This window comes from Zootoca vivipara, chromosome 4, assembly GCF_963506605.1.
Source record: "Zootoca vivipara chromosome 4, rZooViv1.1, whole genome shotgun sequence".
Taxonomy (NCBI): domain Eukaryota; kingdom Metazoa; phylum Chordata; class Lepidosauria; order Squamata; family Lacertidae; genus Zootoca; species Zootoca vivipara.
Genome location: NC_083279.1, coordinates 42,524,967 through 42,547,501, shown reverse-complemented (window position 1 = coordinate 42,547,501; position 22,535 = coordinate 42,524,967). Strand labels below are relative to the sequence as shown.

Here is a 22,535-nt window from a genome sequence, read left to right as displayed (position 1 = left end):
TGGCAGCTTAAAGACTAAGAACTTCAACTTTGTTATTTCCAACAATCCTTAAAGAAAAACATGTTTTTTACCATCTGAAATATGAATATTGAATATCTGAAATATATGGATGGTTAAAGCTTCTTATCGTATAAACCGCATAAAACTGAAGAATACACATTTAAGCTTAGATGGTACCTTCACTGCTGAGAAAGTTAGTGATTAGACATGTTACTGTAAATGATTTCAACACAGCAAGTGGATTGTTAAAACCATAACAAAGGATACACTTCTCACTTATATCAATATCAGTGCCGGCTCTAGGTAGAGTCCCAGTGGTGCGGGGCGCTGGGCCGGTAGGCAGGGCGCTGTGCGGTGAAGCCGCGCTGCGCCCTGCGAGGGCAGGGGCGCCAGAGCGATCTCCGCCCCTCAGCGCCAGGGCGCGCGACCTGCTTGAGACTGCCCTGATCAATATAAAGCTTGCTTTATACCCCTCAATTTGCTGATCTCCATATCTACTAAGCTTTTGAAGATATAGAAACTGCAGTGGTTGTGGGGCTCAGTAAAAAAACTTAGTGAAGATAATACACAAATGCAACATAAAAGTATCATTGGGAATAATTCAGAGTACTACAATGTAAGTGTGCTCAAAATGAGAAAAATAGCAGACAAATGCAAGATCTTAAAAACACCAAACAGTTATATACATTCAGACAAAAATCCATGAAGTCTGCATTTTACAAAGAGCTCCTAAATCTTGCATCGGTGAAACCAGTAAAAAATACTTTCGTTTCTTTAAAAAGAAAACAACAGTAGTGGCAGATAATCATGATTAGGAAGATTTTGGGTTCTTCGCATAAGCATAAGCATATATTTTGTGCTTCAGACATTGATTGAAATGCTTTATCACAGAGAAAGGGTTATTTTAAATATGTTGCTACCATGAAGCATTAGTTTTTGTTTAGTGACGGCTCTATTCATATTTTATAAAAAGAAATCCTTAATTTAACAGCACTTTACCATTTTACCTCTGCCAGTTTGTTTTCGTTGACCAGCTTTCACGATTCCACATCCAGCATCCCCAGCAATCCTTGTGTAATGTCACTGCCCTCCATTTACATCAGAAAAGAGCTTTTGTGTTGGGAATCTAACCATAATCAGGCCAGAAGGCAAGGCTATTGTCAAGAGGCACAGCTTGTGCAGCGGCTGCAGCAGCAGCCTGGTTTAGCATGTCCAATGCAAAGAAAACAATGGAAAAAAGGAGGAAGAACTGGAGCTTGAAGAAAGATGTTCAAACACCTGGAATTTCTTCCTTCTCCTGCTACCATCACTTTTTGGGAAGTTTTACATTTTAGTGCAGAGACACATATACCATTCAGACTTCAAAGCAATCTTTTGTGAGCCTTCCTGTCTGCATGTAATCAAAACTATCACATATAAACAATCATAGTAACATTTACAAATATTTTCCTCATTTTATGCCATATTTTATGGGTTTCCATGAATTTACTTTTAAAGACTTAAACTATTTGCAGATACCTAGAAGGCGAGTATAAATCGACCATATCATGCAATAGCTGGGGCTGCTAATTACAGGCTAAATACAGCGTCCATTGTCATTAATCAAACATACTATCCTCACACATTGCTTATTGAACTGGTATATGAGATGTATTTGGGCCAGCAAACTAGAGGCGAACCTATCATTTTCAAATAAAGTTGTTGTTGTTTAGTCGTTTAGTCGTGTCCGACTCTTCGTGACCCCCATGGACCATAGCACGCCAGGCACTCCTGGCTTGCACTGCCTCCCGCAGTTTGGTCAAACTCATGTTCGTAGCTTCGAGAACACTGTCCAACCATCTTGTCCTCTGACGTCCCCTTCTCCTAGTGCCCTCAATCTTTCCCAACATCAGGGTCTTTTCCAAGGATTCTTCTCTTCTCATGAGGTGGCCAAAGTATTGGAGCCTCAGTTTCAGGATCTGTCCTTCAAGTGAGCACTCACGGCTGATTTCCTTCAGAATGGATAGGTTTGATCTTCTTGCAGTCCATGGGACTCTCAAGAGTCTCCTCCAGCACCATAATTCAAAAGCATCAATTCTTCGGCGATCAGCCTTCTTTATGGTCCAGCTCTCACTTCCATACATCACTACTGGGAAAACCATAGCTTTAACTATACGGACCTTTGTAGGCAAGGTGATGTCTCTGCTTTTTAAGATGCTGTCTAGGTTTGTCATTGCTTTTCTCCCAAGAAGCAGGTGTCTTTTAATTTCGTGACTGCTGTCACCATCTGCAGTGATCAAGGAGCCCAAGAAAGTAAAATCTCTCACTTCAAATAAAGTACTAGTTCACAATTGATCCTCCCAAACACACATCTTCTTCCTCCACAGCTGGAGGCAATGTGACTCTGAATGCCAGTTGCTGGGAACGGGGAGAGTGCTCTTGGGACCTCTGCAGAATCCCATGGGCATCTGGTTCACCATTATGAAAACAGGATGCTATGATGGATGTTTAGCATGATTTGGCAGGACTCTTATGTTCTTAGGAGTTAATACAGTGGTACCTCGGGTTACGAACGCGATCCGTTCCGGGTTGCAGTTCGTAACCCGAAAAGTTCGTAACCCAAAAAGGGCCTGAACTGCCGCTTTGCGCAGTTCACCCGGGTTGTTCGTAACCCGAGGTGTTCGCAACCCGAGGTACGACTGTATGCATAAAGTCCAGAAACATATTTAACATTTGAATTCATATGACACTAAAGAAAAATATATTTTTTTTGTACGGTACCTTGTGATGATAAGAATTGCCTTCCCAACCATTTGACACGGTGATATTATGTAAGTTATTTGCTGATGCAGCAGCTGTCCAAAGCTGGTTAGTCAAACTTGAATCTTTTTTATCAGCTGCTGAAAAGGACACATGAAGAACATTAACACTACTGAATTGTTCATTCATTCAAAGAACCTAGTTAATTGTCCTAGTTACCTGAGTTATGAGCTGGCCTGCTTAAATGTTCTGGGAGCAGACCTGAGTGCAGACTATGGCAGCAAGGTCTGCTCCCTGCCCCCCCCCCCCGGCCAATGCAGATTGGTTCAGAATTCAAATCTGGGTCTGATGGGTCCCCAGAATGCACCATGGCAGCCAGGTGGATGGGGTGTGTGTGAAGGAGCCACCGTGCCGGGTCACAACCACCACCCAGCCATGATTGTCCTAGTTACCTGAGTTATGTGCTTGATTAACTTGCATTCCAACATCTGGAAACTTTTCTGTTCTTGGGTGCAGTATATGTCTGCACTGTGAACTATCTGAAGTTTTCTTTGAGTAGTTTGCATCTTTAGGGCTGGGTGATCCATTGTGTATTACGGGAAAGGCTGTCCTTTCTGCAGTGTAAGCAGCACCTAAATTATGGTTGAGCATAGGAGTACATATTTTGAAAGCAACTTCATCTCCAATTATATCATCAACAACATCTTGGTTATTGTCTGATGAATTTTTATGTCCTCCTCTTGTGTTTTCTAGAGTGGCATCAGAAAAATGTGCCAGTGTGCTCTCTGACTGACTAGATCTCAAAATTTTCCATTCAAGAGGTAGGAGAGAATGGGAAGAAGTTAAAGATAATATGCTATCAGCAGAGCCTCCTAACCTATACCGTGAGCGTCTCAAGGAGTCTTCCTCCTGGCTAGGTAAAGCCTGTGGATCCCAATCTGTTATCAGCACAAGTGGATCTTTCATTACTAGTTCTTTTTCAGTGTCCGTGTGAATGTTCTCCCTCGCAGTTGCTTCATCTTCAGCATTGCTGATAGTTCCTGGAGAAGCCAACCAATCATCTGTCTCTAGATGAGCTCCCTTCACAAGATCTGAGTTTTCTGTGGTTGAGTTTGATGTTGCCTCCATTGTAACCGTCAGATCCCATCAACTCTGGTGGCTCTTTGCGAACCCTAACAAGAGAAGAGCAAAAACAAACAAAACAAACCCACAGACATTAAAAGATGCAAAACATTTTTCAGACATCTTGTGCATCTTGCAAAAATGGGGAAATTTCTCTGCTTCTTGCTACTGCATTTTTATGCTTGTGTATTACTAAACAATATGTGGGGAAATGTAAGGGAAATATATTTCACTCTTTCTGACTAATTCCATTAACATGCTGCTGTAGAGATTGCAAAACTCCTTCTCAAAATAGTTTTCTTCCTCTTTAGTCTTAGGAGGGTGCCTTTAATCTGTTAATCTCCCACTGGGTATTTATGTCCTTCTCATGCTGATGTTTTATGTATTTTATTAAATAAATAAAATTAATGTTGAATCCCAATTCTGACTTCTATGGCATTAGCTACTCCTCCCAGGTTGGAGTCATCTGCAAACTGGATGAGCATCTCAATTCCTTTGTCCAAGTCATTTATAAAGCTGTTGAACAACGATGGGCCCAGGAAAGAACCCTACAGCACCCCACCCGTCACTTTCATTGGGTTTTTCCATTTCCATGCTTGGTTATGTTTCATGTGAATATTAAACCATTTATCATCATTGTAGCCAGGGGACAGCATCTGCCCTGAAAGTATGGCAAAAGCTACTGAACCAGCTAGAAATTGCTACTTTTGCTATCTGGCGACAAAGGCTGGGACATGATGCCCCAGGGAATGAATGCAGACACTAATAAGGACATGATGGCTGCTGCTGCTGCTGCTGCTGCTGCTGCTGCTGCTGCTGCTGCTGCTGCTGCTGCTGCTTCCTTCAAAATGCAAGTAAATGTCGCAACCAGAGAACTGCTTAGCAAAGTGGCTTGGTGGCAAGTGTTATTTTTAAGGTTATAATTAGGTAGTATCTGAAAACACATTAGCCATCATTAAATGTAGCTATCTCAACTTAATAAGACAGTGTAAATTAACAGAGTGGTAATATTAAAACCTATTTAGTAAGACTTAACTGTTAATGATTTATGTCTATGCAATTATTTCTTAATATACATTAAGAGCATTTTTTATGAGCATGCAGTAACTGTTCATGCTCGTTTTAAAGTGCATTTGGGAATGTTACTGTAAATTAAAAGAGTTAATGAAGCTTAGTATTATGGACAGCAAAGACACATCAAGTTGGAGTGCATACTTTTCTGTGGTGAAATATTGAAGTTTAATATTTAATATCCCATAGAGTATTATCTCAGCATTAGAACACTTATTTCATGCTGTGTTTTCAACACAGAGGTTAACTGTGTGAAACAAAATAATAACTAAATATTCATTTTTTAATTGGAGGTTATAACTAGAACAAGGGCTATGCCAGAAAAGCTGTGACTTTCGTTGTTGTTGTTGTTGTTGTTGTTGTTGTTGTTGTTGTTGAGTCATGTCCGACTCTTCGTGACCCCATGGACCATAGGACACCAGGCACTCCTGTCTTCCACTGACTTCCTCAGTTAGGTCAAACTCATGTTCGTAGCTTCGAGAACACTGTCCAACTATCTCGTCCTCTGTTGTTCCCTTCTCCTTGTGCCCTCAATCTTTCCCAATCTTTCATAGGGAACTTTTAATGGCTGTTTAGGCTACTGCCTTACCCAATGTGGGATATTCACTTATGAATGGGAATAAATGTTGTTCATCTTGCGTTTACCTCCTCAATTATTCAATCAGAATACTTATTATGGGTTCAGTACAGTCCCATTGAAATTAATGAACATGACTAAGTTAGGTACATTAATTTCAAAGGGTCTGTTCTGTAACTGAACCCTACCCTATGAAATAAAAGCCCGACCTAAGAACTAGCTTCTAGCTTTATTTTGTGTAGAATAATATTTCTATATAGTGAATTAATTGAAGATGCAAAAGAATGAAAAATATTTGTTCTACGTGTCATATATTTTTCGTACTGCGGATCTGCAGAATTGTGTTTAAAAGCCCATTTCCAATTTTACACTGTGCTCAATGCATTAAAACGCTTGTAGCAGTTATTGCCAATTTAAGAGTTGAGAGCACAATGTTTCCCAATGGAATGTTAGGGGAGAGGGGTTCTTATCCAGAGGATGAGGAAAGTTATACCAGAGTATTATCAGTGTTCTAGCATCTGGGTTTCTAGTAGCAAAAACAACAGCTCAGAGATTTAATGGTGTACAGCAGCATGGGCTCTCCTCTCACAAGCAACAACAACCTATGTTATCATATACAACAATGCTTGCAAGCTAGTTGACTTGCCATTAATGATGGTGGGTTTGAGATTACAGGTACAAGAAGAGATATAGCCCAGGTGTGCAAGTATCAGTCCCCTCTCCCCACAACAATTTTGAGACATAAGTATACTAGTCATTCCCCCCTTTCCTGTGAACCATGGGACTTGTAGTTCTGTGAGGGCCTTTAAAAAGAATTATCAGCATCTCACCACAATTCCCTGTATGATTTGGTGGGGAAGTTGTGATTATTACATTTGTATTGACTGTCACAACAGTGGAGCCTCACACAGATCAGATAGTTTTGGAATTGAGTCAGGGCTGTATGGTCGCAGCAATAATCTTGGATGTGTCCCTACCCCCACCCCGTGCTCCTGATCTTTACTTTTGACTCTTCCGTGGAGGAATGGACATACGGTACTGATGACAAGCTGTTTATGAAAAAGAACACATTGCACATCTTTTTTTAAGGCCATTTCTCTCTGTGGATCAGGTTATGCTTGTAGGGTTTGTTTGTTGTTCTTGCATTTATATCCTGCCTTTCACAAGAACATAAGAAGAGCCCTTCTGGACGGGGCCGAAGGACCACATAGCTCAGTATTCCCAGTGCATCCAACATATAGGAAGCCTACAAGCAGGACCTGACTGCAACTCCAGTCTCCCCACTTTTGATTTCCAGCAACTGATATTCAGAGGCATACTGCCTCCAGCAGTGGGAGGAGGAGATAGCTGGTAACCATTGATCAAACACAGGTAGAACACAGTCATCATAGGTAGCAACCATTGCACATGAATTCCCATGATCCTCTTTCAAAGCCGACACTGTTAGTGGCCATGACTACGTCTTGTGGAAGCAAATTCCATACTTTAAATATGCCTTGTGTGAAGAAGTCTCTATCAGGCACTGCTTGCCTTTTTCCTAAAGGAAAAAGCCCCAAATTTTGTAACATTTTCTCAAAGGGTAGTTGCTCCAATCACTTGATCATTTCGGTTGCCCATTTCTGAAACCTTTCCATTTCTACATCTCTCTCTCTCTCTCCCTCTCTCTCTTTCTCTCTTTTGACGAGGTGACCAAGCATGTACACAGTATTCCAAATGTAAGAGCATTATAAAATATAGGGCTAGGCAGTTTTATTTTCAATCCCCTTCCTAAAGATCCGCAACATAGAATTCACCTTTATCTGCAGTTCTGACCCAAACCTGCCTAGCTCCAGCAAAGCAGTAACCTCAGCCAAACCTTGTGCAGACACCATTTGCACGCGAAAGTCATGGACTCCCTTGAGGCTCAAGAAAAACCATAAACAGGAAGGTGTCACAAAGCTTGTGGTAATCAAATTTATTACTTTCCTCAGCAGGGAAATTATACTGGATCCATGGTGATAGATAATTTTCCCTTTAAAGAGAGACTAAATACTTGTAGTGGGAAAGCAGAAAACACTTGGGGCAGGCATTAAGCACTTGGGGCAGGCATCTGGAATAATGTCAACCAGGACAAAGATGCTGATCTATAAGCCTTGTATTCTTAGTAAATCTGTTGTAAGGCAGTGGGGAAATGGATAATTTCCAGCTTTGAAGAAGTGGTAACTCAACAGTTTTTTTCCTGTTTACAGTGCATTTCTTAGCAACATAAGGCTACCGATGCATTATCCTTGCCCCACCCAACTTCTCAAGCATCTTGACTCAAATAGGGACACCTATCTATATAGTTAGCTATTTATATTCATATCTCAAGCCGGGGTAACAACAGCATTAAAAGAATCAACAACAAAGGTAATATTTAAATCAAGCAGGCATTCAAAATGAATGTGGTATACCAAAGAAAATGGACTCAAGACAGCCAATTCTAACTTAAAACAAATAAAGAAAAATCCTGAGGTTTTCTGGCCTCTTCAACAGATAATGTAGTCAAAATTACTCTCCAAAGGAAGATCATAATAAAGAAACTGGAAGGTGCCATTAAAGACCAGTTTTGAAGTTTGCACCCACCAGTGGAAGAGGAATAGACTAAAATAGTTACATTTTAGAGGGCACTAAAGTTTATATTCGGGACTATGATTTGAAGTGGTTACGAAGGAAAAGTTGAAGTATAATCTGAGTATGACAGGTAGAGGATTAACCCCACTGACTTGCGTGTGGAGGTCCCTAAAACACCCCCCAATAAATCACACTTCACACAGAAATTTAGGTTTAAGGTTTTTGGCATAATTTTGGCCGCAACTTTTTTTAAAATACAGAATGTGAGTGGTTGCTTAGGCATTGGTTACGACTATATGACATCCGCCCGTCTGCGGAAGTCAGGGCAAGGAAAACAAATTGAGGAGAGAATGGAGACGGGGGGCCTGAAACTCTCCTCAACTGTTCCCAGGGGCTCTTCCATGGCCCTATCCCCTTGTAGGGGGTACGGACGAAAGCATGGCGAGCCCCTGAATTCCTTTAACGGAATTCCCCGCAGCAGCAGCATTGTGGGGTCAGGCACGGCCAACCATTTCCCCTACAGCAACCATTGGAGGGGCCAGCACAGACAACCCTGGCCCCTCCACTAACCAGCAGCATTGGAGGGACTGGCACAGCCAATCCTGATCCCTCCACCAACCAATTTTTATTAACCAATGCATCACCACAACATTACAAGTTGTGACGAATTGCTACGCAGTAGGCGAAAACCAAGTGGCACCAGCCAATCAGCCAAATGGTAAAATTCCTACCAGGCCCCTGCCCCAAAAGCAGACGACCCCATGACAGGCATAGCAAGGTCAAACGCAACAGCCTAAATAAAGGGAGGGTGGGCGGGTGATCCGAAGCTCGTAGTGAAAGAGAAAGCCCACTCTGCGAGCCTTGAATATAAAGCCAGTAGGCTGTCAATCAAAAATTGCAACATAGAAATCTCCCCAACAACCCAAATTCTCCAATTACAGTTGTGGCCATCCATACGATCCCGCCCAACAGCAAGAGGAGGGTGTTTTGCTAGCCCCCACCGCAACACGTGGCTCTCCATGAAGGAGAACACGCTTTGTCACTTGTAAGGCTGAGTGTGTTGGTGTGGGTGGTTTTATATATACCTTATTGGCCCAAATATAAGCCGCACCTGAATATAAGCCACACCTTTAAAATTGGAGAGGGGAGGGAACCCCCCCCCCAAATATAAGTAGCTCCATTCCTAGCTGTTCTTGGCTGCATACGGGGGGGGGGGCGGCAGCGCACTGTGTTGCTGGGGGCCTTTCCCCTTCATCGCTCTCTCCCTTCCCTTGGGGGAGAGGACGGGGGACATACTTATTTTCGTTCCTCAGTTTTTGAAACATAACGTATGATTGCCACAGCTAGTGCACACAACATCAGTTGTACACGCAGCAAATTAATCATGAAGAAATATGTCATGGATAAATTAGGATACACAAAACTCTTTCACTATACTCTGATGTCACATTTTCTGTATTTTGCATAGAATTTACCAGAAACACAGAGAGTCTCGAACCTCAGAGAATGGCCATTCAACACAGCTATTTAATCTTTATTGCAGTGAAATGTCTCAATTGCAGCAGATGCTGACGGGGCCATCTGGAAGTAGTAGTGACAGGACAAATAAGTAAAATGCAGTTCTTTTTTTTTTTTACTGCTCCCCGAAGAAGCTTAACTAAAATGTCCTTTTAATTTAAAAGCATCTGGAGCTATTTATCACAAACAGTTTAACAATGCTACTGGCTGTTATGGGAAAATAAAGAACAAAATTGACTACAGAAGGTTGCAGAGCCCACTGCGGGAATTAAAGAATGTAAGTTAATTGTGGTTTCTGATTCTTTGTTATACTCATAAACATGCTTTAAACTGAATGTCTAAGGAGTGGTTTCTCAAACAGGACTACTAGTGCACCGTCCCACCAAAATCTGTCCCCTAAAATTCCCTTTAAAGACCATAAACCTATACTTTATGAGTGGCTGTGCAGAGAGGTGATTGGCTAGCCCACTGCAAAGACAGAAACAACTCCAAGGAGAAATTGTCTTTCTGCACAGCCAGTCACAAAGCATTGCTATGCAAGCAGGTCTCCCTCCACCTCTTGTCTCCAGGTTGGGGCACATTTTACCAGGGCTGCTGGATCCTCAATTTGGCCAGATTTCTATCTTCCTCTTGGATGGCAGCACTAGCCAATCAGGACACACAATTAGCATATCAAGACATGTCAGATTAACAAAGGTGTCAGGGTGGGCCTACAGCAGCCCCCCAGAATTATGCTTTTGCTGTTCTGAGCCTGTGCACTGGTAACTGTTTCTTTCTAGGCTGCAGAAACATGTTTTGGGAGCCAACAAGGCAAGAATCTTTTCAGTGTTTACAATCTGTGAAATCTAATAATAATAATAATAATAATAATAATAATAATAATAATAATAATAATAATAATACAACCTGCAGTAGCAGCCTTATTATTTTTTTAACTAATGTGTGGTTACAATTTAGTTTGGCTGTTGAAAATGTAGTGAGTTTTCCATTTTGATTTATAGAATGAAGTATTTTCATAGACTTTGAGTGCAGCAGACTCCAAAATTTCCATTCTTGGGTAAGGTACATGTTGAGTATCTGCTTCTCCTGTAGCTCTTAAAAGCATAGGAGTATGGAGAAAAAGGGGGAGCAAGGTCTACTGACTCTGATACAGTAAGCATAGATATCCATGTGATATAAATGTTTGATGATCATTAATATTATCACCATCCCAGAATTTACCAGGTGCTTATTGTAAACAGTGATGTCAGAGGGAAACAAAATGCAAAAATGTAACTCTCCCCCCTCCCGCCTTCTACAAACAGGTACTGTACAGATAAATTTACTGGGCAATCCTATACATGCCTACTCAGAAGTAACCTCCATTGAGTTCAATAAGGCTTACTAACCCTAGATAAGAGAGTAGAAGGCTGCAGTCTTTGTTCATTTTGTGAAATACTGTAGTGCATATGATTTCTGACTAATATCTAAGGAAAGATATTACCATCCACTGTTGAGTAAAACTTCTACATGCTAGGATTATTCTCCAATAGAAATCACTCGGCCCAATAAAGACCAGCTGGCACTGATAAGTATAAACTATCACAGGAACTAATAAGCACCCACTGGGAAAAAAGCCTTCTGTACATATCAGGAGAGGGAAGTTTGCATGCTTGCACTTTGTGTACAAAAGTGGCCACAATACCCACCCATGGTTTACAACAGCAGTGGGGAAAATTTGGTCCATGGATCTAATTATGCCCACCAAGCTTCCTCAGATATAAATTAACATAGTGAAAACCCTTAATGAGAGGTTTGTAAAGAAAAAGAACAATGATATAAAATGTGTTCTTTTTTCTCCATGCAAAATTCAAATTTCTGGAGATTTGGGATCTTGTTATGACCAGGAGAATGAATTTAGGTATATTTATTCTTCACATCATCGAAAAGCAGCAGATATGCAATATACTTCTAAAGTATAGTTGAGAATTAGCCTTCTTTCCATTCTTACTGACAAAGACTTCTGTGAAATCTGAAAGGTTGCACCTGCAGAAGCTGGCTGTAACATCTATCTGCAGTGATGTATGACACAAGAAAAGAATAAGGAAAAAAACACATAAAACGAAGTCAGGAGGTGACAAAACTGTAACAGAACCAAAGGCCTAAGGGATAAATATGTTTTGAAGTGAAAAAAGGAAGTGAAGGTTAATTAAACAATATCTGACAGCTCAATTTCATATGCAGCACATATTGAACAATGCAATGCATCAGGTAATTATCAGTATGCCCATAGGCTTGCCATATGTTCAGTAAATTATTCAAGTCATCAATTAATATTTACACACTGAAACCTTCTCCAACAAAGCAGCACACATACTGGAGAAGAATTCACCAAGAAGAAAGATAAATCTGGATTTAGGGGCCTGGGTTTTACTTTGGCATATATTTCAGAATTCTGAGGCAAACAAAGGCATTATCCCTAGTTACAGTACCTAAGGCAGCTGCCTACATATATTCATATTTCTTTTTATGCTTTATTCTGTGGAGATATGAATGCGAGTGGATTATAGATTTGCTTAATGAAAGTTTAAAAATAGAACTTATTTAACAGGATATGAAAATGGATTGAGCTGGAACATGTTCACTTTCCAGAAACCACTATATAGTGTACAGATATATCCACTCTGTATGTAAGAGGGAGAAATTAGATGATTATTGCTAAGCAATTTGAAGCGCTTTTCCTTTAAACAGTGCACAGAATTCTCATTCCTTTGGAATACGGTAGTTATACAGGAGGTTATCTGAATGTTTATTTTCTTCCTTTTGCTTTCATTTCCCCCAATATAAACATTTTTAAAAAGCATTTGTGGTTCTCCAATGTGCAGTTTGTGGTCCCTTTGCATAGACCATTTGACCAACTTGACAGCTTTGGAATTATTTTGCTGTCTCTCCCATTATTGATTTAAAGCCTTCCAGCATTTAAAGCCTCTGAAACATTTATTACCTCTGAAACCTTTCTTAAAATCAAAATCTCATCTAGTTTTTCAAGTATATCCACATATTGCTTCAGATATTGAAGCAGATATTAGAATCTGAACAAATGCCTGAGACTGCAGGTGGAAGTTGCAGCTTGCATGCAAGGATTTCCAAGCATTTTTGGTTGAAGAAACTTAGAAACCTCCCCATGACTGGAATCCCTGATAAGGCAGAGCTCTGGCCATGAGTAGCTTTATAACAAAACAGACCTCTGAGGACCTCTAAAAGAGGAGCCTACATAACTAGGGAGGTTGGGGGTGTGGCTTGTGTGTGCAGCACTGTCCAAAGTTTAAAATGTCATATTGAGTATATAGTGACCTGGATTTCAGGCTGTTTATTTAATAATAATAATAATAAATTTTATTTATACCCTGCCCTCCCTGGCCAAGACTGGGCTCAGGGCGGCTAACACTGAATATAAATACTGTACAGTGAAAACATTAAAAACAAAACAAAACAAAAAGGAAAAAAGAAAAACAAAACAAAACAAACAGTTGATTAAAATATAAGTTAGAATACAGTACAGTTTAAAATGCAGCTTAAAATTTATATTATTGCAGCTGAAATGCTTCTAAATTAGTGTGGTAGCAGTAATGTATAATTATTCCAAATAATGGCCACCGAAACTTTAAAATAAATAAAAATGGTGAAGTCCTAAAACTGTGTAGGAGGTCTTTCTCAGACTTCTTAATAACAAGCAAACATCATCCCACAGAAATAAAATACTGGGGGACGGGGGGGGGGGTCAGGTGAGTCCCACCTTGCATCATTGACCACATGACACAGTGCATGCACACCATTTGAATGGCAATGGCTATCAAATTTGTGGGGCCCTGGCCTCCTCAAATATTTCAATGGGGGGGAGGCTGAAGGGACCTTGGCCCCTAGGAGTTGGCACCTATGCATAGAAAGGAATACTGAAAATCCCATTTACTGTAATATGCTTTGGCGTCAACACCCATACAGAAGGTTTTACTGGGAGAGTTCAATTGGTGCTAGTGGATTATTACTGTGGAGTAATCAGGGCTAAGAATAGTAATAAGCTCATCAGAATTGTCTCTCACCAGTAGTTTGTCACATTATTTGGTACTGGCTTTGGACTGCTTTCCTTAATCACTTTTCATAATTCCCATATTGAATTTTAAATTCACATTGCAATTTGACAGAAACGGATAAAGAAGCTTAAATCTAGTCAGAAGCCATAGAAACTTGTTAAGACATCATAAATCATGGACAAATATGACATTCAATGTATTTTGAAATCCAGGGTGTGATGAAATCAGAATCAAGGCACAGCTTTACAGGAGTCAATGACTGAGTGAATTCATCCATGGGAAGTCAACATGTATTTTTGTGTTTTTATATTGTAAACCATCCTGTAAAAACTCAGATGCAGGGCAGTATATTAATTAATTAACAAACAAAACTCACATTGACTATCATGGCACTGGATAAAAAGGAAAAGGTAAAGGGACCCCTGACCATTAGGTCCAGTCGTGACCGACTCTGGGGTTGCGCGCTCATCTCGCATTATTGGCCGAGGGAGCCGGCGTATAGCTTCCAGGTCATGTGGCCAGCATGACAAAGCCGCTTCTGGCAAACCAGAGCAGCACATGGAAACGCCGTTTACCTTCCCGCTGTAGCGGTTCCTATTTATCTACTTGCATTTTGACATGCTTTCGAACTGCTAGGTTGGCAGGAGCTGGGACCAAGCAACGGGAGTTCACCCCGTCGCAGGGATTCGAACCGCCGACCTTCTAATCAGCAAGCCCTAGGCTCAGTGGTTTAACCACAGCGCAATTAGGAAGGTGTGGGTTATTTATAGAATTCTTTATGTATTTAAGAGAATAAAAATGGCTTTCTGAAATTTCCTTCCAAAATCTACTTTGGAGAATCAAAATAAGAGGGAAATGACTATTGCTTAACTTTATACACAAACACCCACACACCCAATGTCAGTCAGCAATGTCATTCCCAAACTGTGAACAGATGTCAATACATACTTTTTTATGTTTCACTCTATTTTGTTCAGACAGAAGAAGAATCCAGTGGGATCAGACTAGACACCCATTCAGCCTAGTGTTGTCTTCCTAAAATGACCAACCTGACACCTATGAGAAGCCCAACAGCAGCGCAAACGTACAATAGCACTCGCCTGCTGGTGTTCCTCAGTAACTGGTACAGTATTTAGGAGCATACTGCTTTTGATACCGGATGCAGTATATATTTCACAAATTTGTCTTATCCCCTGTTAAAGTCATCCTAGTTGGTGGCATCACTACATGCATAGCTTACGTGCTATGTGATGATGTACTTCCTTGGGGGTCTTGTCCAGAATCTCCCAGCATCTGGAATCATTGGATAATATCAGATTCTATAATTATGCGAATGGATTTCCACATGGTGCCTGATTTTATACATTGCTTTAATATTTTCTAATCTAAAAAGCCCAAACTTTGTAACCATTCTGCAAAGAGTAGCTGCTCTTTGCTCCATCCAGCCCCTTGATCATTTTAGTTACATGTTTGTGCAGAAGCATGGGGGAAAGGACGCGCTGGCTCCATCAGCTGGTCAAAAAAAGGAAAAAAAGAGCTACCAACTCAAGCAATGATGCCTTCAAGGAAATATCATCCTGGCACCAATGGATATAAGTGCCTACTCATCTCTTTGTTTTGGCCTCAAAGAATTGATATATGTTTTCTACCTTTGCTTTTCACTTCTCTTGTGCTTCTTTGTAAGCCTGATGGCACTGCGCCTGTCTGTTTTTTTAAATGATGTGAGATGTTTTAGGTGATAATTACATGAAAAACAGGATAAAGGTAGAGTAAAACTGAGATTCTTCCCGATTTGCTTGACACCATATCCTTGAACTAGAGTGACACCGCTCCCTCCCCTATCCTTGTAAAGCAGACATAGCAAACCCAGATCAGACACATTGTGATGGTTGCTCATCCTTGACCCTGTTTACTGGCACTCCTTGCAGCCCCCCCCCACTGGATAAAAGTCCCTCACCTCTCTAACCCAGTATACACCCCCTGCAAGAAGGGGTAGTGGGCACTGGGCAGGGAAGAAAGCCTTTTGAATCCCCCCTCAGATCTGCTCTCTGTGTGCGGTATCTGTGGCGAGTGCATGTGCTGTTTGTGAGATAGGTGTGTGTGTGGATGGGGTGGCAATGCCTGCTTTAACTACACCCACTTTTGCTTTGGCCATGCCCACCAGTGGCATGTGGCACTCAGAGGGCTGGCCTACAGTGAATGCAACTTTCAAGCCAAAAAAAGCTAAGTTTTTTTCAGGATGCTTTTAATGTTTAATCGATTATTTTATTTTATCTCTCTGTTGGAAGCTTCCCAGAGTGGCTGGGGAAACCCTGCCAGATGAGCGGGGTAAAAATAATAAATTATTATTATTATTATTATTATTATTATTATTATTATTATTAAGTCGACACTGCTATATAGCATTTTTATCTAGCAATGACCACATATCCCATCTCACCCTTCATTCTACCAGGTTTCCACAATGCCTGCTATATTTATATTCTCCTTTAACATCAAGCACTCCAATTACTCCATTTGGGCTCAGAACCATTCAGCAATAGCAGAGAAACGTCCTTCTAAGCACCCTAAGTGCCACCCCAACAAGAGGGAAACCCAGCAGCCAAACCAAAGTTTCAACATCCCTAAAAACATACACCCCAAACCCCACTTTATTTAAGAGCTACCATTTCTTTGCAGCACAAAGTTGTTACGATGGCAGGTGGATTTCAATACTGCGTTGACAATCCTGCTGGCTACACGGTTTTTAACTTGTTAGGATGTTTCGCACAACTTTTTTTTTTTAAAGTGAGATCCAAAATACAAGGAGCCACCTTGTGGATAATTTGTTTAGGGGACCCGAAGAGGCTTTCATTATAATTACTGCATCAAATACAACGTGGAAGAGGAATAATAATAATAATAATAATAATAATAATAATAATAATAATAATAATAATAATAATAATACCCTCCATGCAACCAGATATCAAGCCGTTAGCCGCCCACAGAGGAAATCACCGTATAATGACGACCATATTGCTGCCGCATTAAAACCCTCCGCTCCCCTCCCACCCCATAACTCCCTGCGCCATCAATGCTTCGGCAGCAAGGATCGCAGGGGAGCCGCCGACCTGCTTCGCCCCCTCCTCGCGGGAAGCTGCAACTTTCGTGTGAGGGAAAGGGCTATTTCCTCTCCCTGGGCTGGTTTTCCTACCTCGTCCAGTCCTGCCGCGTCTGAGAGCAACACGCGAATTAGCTAACGAGGCAGAGCGCGGAAGCCCGAGGCTGCAATCTCGTCTCCATTTACACGGGAGCAAAGCCCCGCCGAGGCGAAAACGCCCCAGTAAACAAGTTTTGTCGGTTTCCCTATTTCTCCGCCGCCTTTTCCCTTCCCTCCTTTTTTACTCTGGGAGGATCCCGACGACGACCCTCTCTCTACTCACCCTCTGATCTTCCTCCAACTCTCCCCATTTTGGTGCGCCTTTGCTGAGCCTTTTGCGGCGCGCGCGGCCTGAAGCCCGGGGAGGAGGAAAGACCAGGGCCGGTGCCGAGCTCCTGCTATACCGAAGGGCAAAAGCAGGTCGGCGCTTGCTTTCCTCCCCGCTCAGGCTGGCGGCTTTCTGAAAGCATCATGGCTTAGCCCCCAGTTCCCCTCGGCTGGAAGGAAAGACCGAGGCGGCTTGTTCACCTGCTGTGGCGACGCAGCCGCCGCCGCCGCCGCCTCCCTGCTCGCACGCGCTCCCTCGGGATGGCCGGGGGCCAAGCTAATAATAATGCCCGATTCGCCGGCTTTTCACAAAAGCTCCTCGCTGCTCTTCACAAAAACAGCTACTGCCCCAATGGCGGTGTTTTTGTTTCGTTTTGTTAGGTTGCTCTCACACGAGCAAACGCATCACCGGAGAGATGCTTCTGCGGAGGTTATTCGGAGGAAGAGTCTTTGCATAGTGTTAAGCGCCCTCATAAGGTTACCAAGCAATAATAATAATAATAATAATAATAATAATAATAATAATAATAATAATAATAATAATAATAATAATACCAGCGCTAAGGAGAACCGTCACACCCTATGTGTAAAAATGGATTTCAGAAACCCTTTACTCAAATGCCTTCCTTCCACACATAGGATCCAAGGATGGTTTAGTCCTGCAGTAACTGAGGTTATTTGTGTATTAGGTGTTTTTATCCAGTCTTATTGTTTGAATTCTTGTCATTGCATCATTTCGTGATTGGCCAATATATTTCATTTGTTTTTCTTCATTACCCGAGTTGACCGAGTTTCATTTTCCTCAGTAGCCTTACAGAAGCAGATTTGGCTGGACAGTTTCCCCCTACTACAAACCACCACCTGAAATGAGGTCAGATGGATAACTTTGAATGTATTTTTAGTGGTGAGCATATACAGTGCTGACTCATTTATTATTTTGCATCAGTAAGGATGCACATAATCTGTAAATGAAAATTGAACCTGCCCAGGATGCCTGAACTGAAAAGCAGTCAATACACTTTTGAAGCTTGTTGGACTCCATAATGTCTTCCTAAGAAAAGGCTCACTAGCACTGTCATTTATGCTCTGTCACATGATTTGGTCCTGTTTTAAAATCACAGATCTTTTGCTCAGAGCTCATCAGTGACATAAATATGGTTTTGGACACCTTGAGATTTACAGGTGTTAATGTATTAAATTGTGTTCCAAGTCCTTTGGAATTTGACAGACAATTTAACTGGCTTCTAAGGGCATAAACATCTTACGACTCAGCTGGCAGCATGTAGTGACTTTCCATAAATGCAAGAAAGCTAATAAATTTTCTAACATGTAGATTGATTATATAGATCCATTTGTTTGAATGTCTGAACACTAGTTTGGTATGGACCACCAGTTGTACCTCATCTTCTTTCCTTCCTCTCCCTTGAAATTCACATGTCATACCCACATTTGTTTAATTCATAAATGCAGAGGATTTGTCAAGTTTCAGTTCTCTACAATAATTCATTTCATCACATCTGTAAATAACTTGCAGTCAATGATATCACCATGTTCAAGTTTATTATTATTACTACAGTACAGCTGCTGTCTACTGCTGAGAGCACATTACCTTCATTTCTCTGAAAACTGGGGTAATATATTTTGTTAATCAGTTGCTCAGTGTGAAGTGAATGAATAATAGCTATTACTTCAGAAAGAAGCTTCAGTTGGAGCATTATTTTTCTTTATGCCACTCCTGAATAATGTTCCTTCTCCAACTAACTTTGCCAAGAAGGTGAGGCCAAACTCTATTAAAAAATTAATGCAAGTTAAACATTGGCATTTTCTATTACAATTACTCCATAGAGATTTAATTATAAGGTCCCACTTAATCCTTTATATTTTTATGCAGAGAAATGAATTTTAATTAAAACTCATGCAATTTAACTTGAGCTGTTTTAGTACAATTACTTGGTAATTTGATAAATACATGCAATTAGAACTTTCTTCTGGTTTTGGGATTCATACATTTTTTGCATGTAGTTCTGCAGTGTTTAAAATGATTCTTAAGAAGAGTCTGCTGAGAATAATAATGTTTTGTCTGTTGAGATATAGAATCCAGTCATATCTGTGTCCCAAGTTGTGAAAGGACTTCAGCCAAAGTTAAGTATTCTTAATTGACTTGATTTCACTGCGAGATTCACCCCTCCCTGAGCTCTGTGTTAGTTAGCAGTGACAAAGGCCAGTAGTAATAGGTTTAGGATTACATTTTCACCTGATGTGAGCCAGGGAAAAGAGGTTTCAGTCTGCAGCGACAATATTGGGGCGTGAGGTCAGGGCACAATGTGTGCTGACAGTTTGAATCCTGGGCTGCCACCTTGGGAGAAGCAAGAACCTCTTGGAGTGTAATGCTTTGAACCCCTCAATCATAGGCTCTGATTGTATATACGTGTAAATAAACCATGTATCATAAAGACACTACTGTGCCTCATTTCCATAGGAAACATGAACCCTGGGTAAGCACCTGGATTCCTGAAATTGTGCACTGCGTGGGGTGGCATGTAGCAATAACATTCCCAAAGAATTCATGTGCAGAAGTTTTAGCAAGTAGAAAGCAGCATAGAATAAGGCATTGTTACAATAGCTTCCATCCAACCATGCTCCATTTTCTTTTTCCCTACTTCATTTTCATATTTCCTCTAGCTGCTTTTGAACTGATGCAGACCTCAATTTAACATGGGCAATCGTTTTTGTGAAATAGCTTAGGGGTAGAGGGCAGGGGGGGGGAACAGGGAGCAGGAAAGGGGGGGTGGAATAACCAGTTACTGTTATGAATAGACGGAGGCTTGAGAGCTAGGGTTCTCTAATGCAGCAGAGTTGAAAAGATAAAAACTTGTTTTTAAAAGTACCAAACACTATTACTCCAACAGAAGAGGTCGTCTTCTTTTTTTTAAAAGTAGAATCTTCCAGATGAAACACCGAAGAGCTATATAACTCAGCTAAAGGCACCTGCTCCCATTATGCTGATTTTTGAGCATTTTTAAGAGTATATTTGTAAGAAACTGGAAATGCCCACTAAAAGAAATGGAATCTGGGCATTTTATTCTTAATGTGCTTAAACAGTTGGCAATTGTATTTTATTCTTTTTGAGCCAAATGGTGATGTACCAATTTTTAATTATTTTATGAGACACCTGCCCCTTTTTAGCTAAAAGACAAACCTGGGTGTTGGGAGGGCAGTGAGGGGAATCACATTTCATACACTGCTTCTGAAGTACAGTGAGAGAGCTTCTGTTGGCAAGGCTTTTAATTAGGTTTTACATGGAAAATATAAATGTTTTTTTCATCTTAATTATAAACATCTGGTAATTTCCAGCTTACACAATGCTGCTTTATAAAACTCAATTCTTTCATGCAGAAAATATCATGTGTTGGGTCTTTCAAAACATAAAATTAAAAAAAGAACTTGCAGAGCAACCAAGGCTCATTATATTGTGGAATATTTTAGGCACATGCTCATTTACATGAAAAGAGAAAAGTTGCTTATGACATTTACTCAGGGCTAATTCAAGCCGTACTGGAAAATGCTATCAAGGAAGCAAAGCACAGTTGCAGCTACTAGAAATAAACATCTGTGCAAATGATTTTGTGCAAAACACTGTTCAAATAACAACATGTGCTATGTGGGCCTCAGAAGACTAATTCCACAGCTGATCAAATAGGAGTTTTGACAACAAAAGTATTTCCTTAATAGCTTGAAAGGTTTGGAGACACATTTTCTGTGCCCACCCCCCACTCCAGAAAACTAAGTCATAAATGCAGTTTTATTAAACCCTGTTTGGTACAGGCCAAGTAGGAAGAAAACTGCCACCACCTCAACAAAGAGTCATAATTCTAAACAAAGAGAATACCAGTAAATGTACCTGCTCACCACAGGCTTGTGGCACAAAAGCCAAAAAAACAAGGTAGCAGTCAAGACTGAGAATCTGTTTCCTATCTCCCTAAAAGCTTGTGATGTTCTTATTATTTAAATACACTGGTCTTCAGGTTGCTTCTTACCCTGCTATACTACAGGATTTTAAAACAGGAACTCTCAGACACTTTTGAAAAGACAAGCGGCATATAGCAGCTAGGCTAGCCTTTGCCCATGAACCCATCTCCTACCATTTCATGAACCTTTCAGTTTTAACTTTTTTTTGCCAATTTCTTTGAAGTCTATGTAATCCTCACTTTGAGGTGACGATACTATACCTGTGGAGAATTTTAAGTGCAAATGGAAAGTTGTGGTTTGGAAGCAAAACTTAAATAAAATATAGGGAAGAGCTTGCACACTTGCCAATACTATACTGGTTTACAGTTTAACAGCACAATCCTGCACATTTACTCAGAGGTAAGCTCCATGGGGTTTAACCAGACTTATAGTTTATATACTTGACCAACAAAACACACTTAATATGGAGTAATTACCACTGGATACAATAAAACTTGCATCCAAGTAAATAGGCATTAAGATTGTACTTTAAATACCACCAGTCAGTAACTGACTGCTGGAAGTGTTCCAATAACTGAAGAAGAACAAGAAGAAGAGTTTGGATTTGATATCCCGCTTTATCACTACCCGAAGGAGTCTCAAAGCAGCTAACATTCTCCTTTCCCTTCCTCCCCCACAACAAACACTCTGTGAGGTGAGTGGGGCTGAGAGACTACAAAGAAGTGTAACTAGCTCAAGGTCACCCAGCAGCTGCATGTGGAGGAGCGGGGATGTGAACCCGGTTCCCCAGATTACGAGTCTACCACTCTTAACCACTACGCCACACTGGCTCTCTTAAGATATAAATGCAACAATTCAAGCAAATATATTTCTTATTTTAAAAATATGTTAACAGTGTTGGTATAATTCTTTGATTTATAACTTATTGAACTAGATATGCAAGACATATACTGGGTGTGTGTGTGGAGTGAATGGCTACTACACTCTGATGTACAGGAGGTGGCATGCTGCCATCTTAGTTCTTGAAATGCTAGGTAAGAAAACAAACAAAATTGACTTACAAGTTAACACACCATGTTACTTTAAGGCAGGGGTCAGCAAACTTTTTCAGCAGGGAGCCGGTCCACTGTCCCTCAGACCTTTTGGGGGGGGGCTATATTTTGAAGGGGGAAAAATGAACGAATTCCTATGTCCCACGAATAACCCAGAGATGCATGATAAATAAAAGGACACATTCTACTCATGTAAAAACACACTGATTCCCAGACCGTCCGTGGGCTGGATTTAGAAGGCGACTGGGCCGGATCCGACCCCCCGGCCTTATATTTGCCTACCCATGCTTTAAGGCAAGAAAAACAGAATCCCAGGATGAGATTTTGTGAAGTAGAATTTGCTTTCCAAACAAACA

General features: G+C 40.9%; 1 protein-coding gene across 4 annotated transcripts in view; it reads right to left on the bottom strand.

Annotated features, from left to right (window-relative positions):
• LOC118084806 (uncharacterized) overlaps positions 1 to 17,600 on the bottom strand; it is a 32,486-nt gene extending 14,886 nt beyond the window's left edge. Inside the window, exons 1-4 of one of the 4 annotated variants that reach the window (XM_035114795.2) lie at positions 17,115 to 17,353; positions 14,930 to 14,982; positions 3,192 to 3,911; positions 2,761 to 2,879 (exon numbers count right to left, since the gene is read on the bottom strand). In XM_035114795.2, coding sequence (XP_034970686.2) covers positions 2,761 to 2,879; positions 3,192 to 3,867 — 795 coding nt within the window. In that variant the 5' untranslated portion in view covers positions 3,868 to 3,911; positions 14,930 to 14,982; positions 17,115 to 17,353. The other 3 variants (XM_035114796.2, XM_035114794.2, XM_035114798.2) reach the window with 3 other exon arrangements.
• Between the last annotated feature and the right edge of the window lie 4,935 nt (positions 17,601 to 22,535).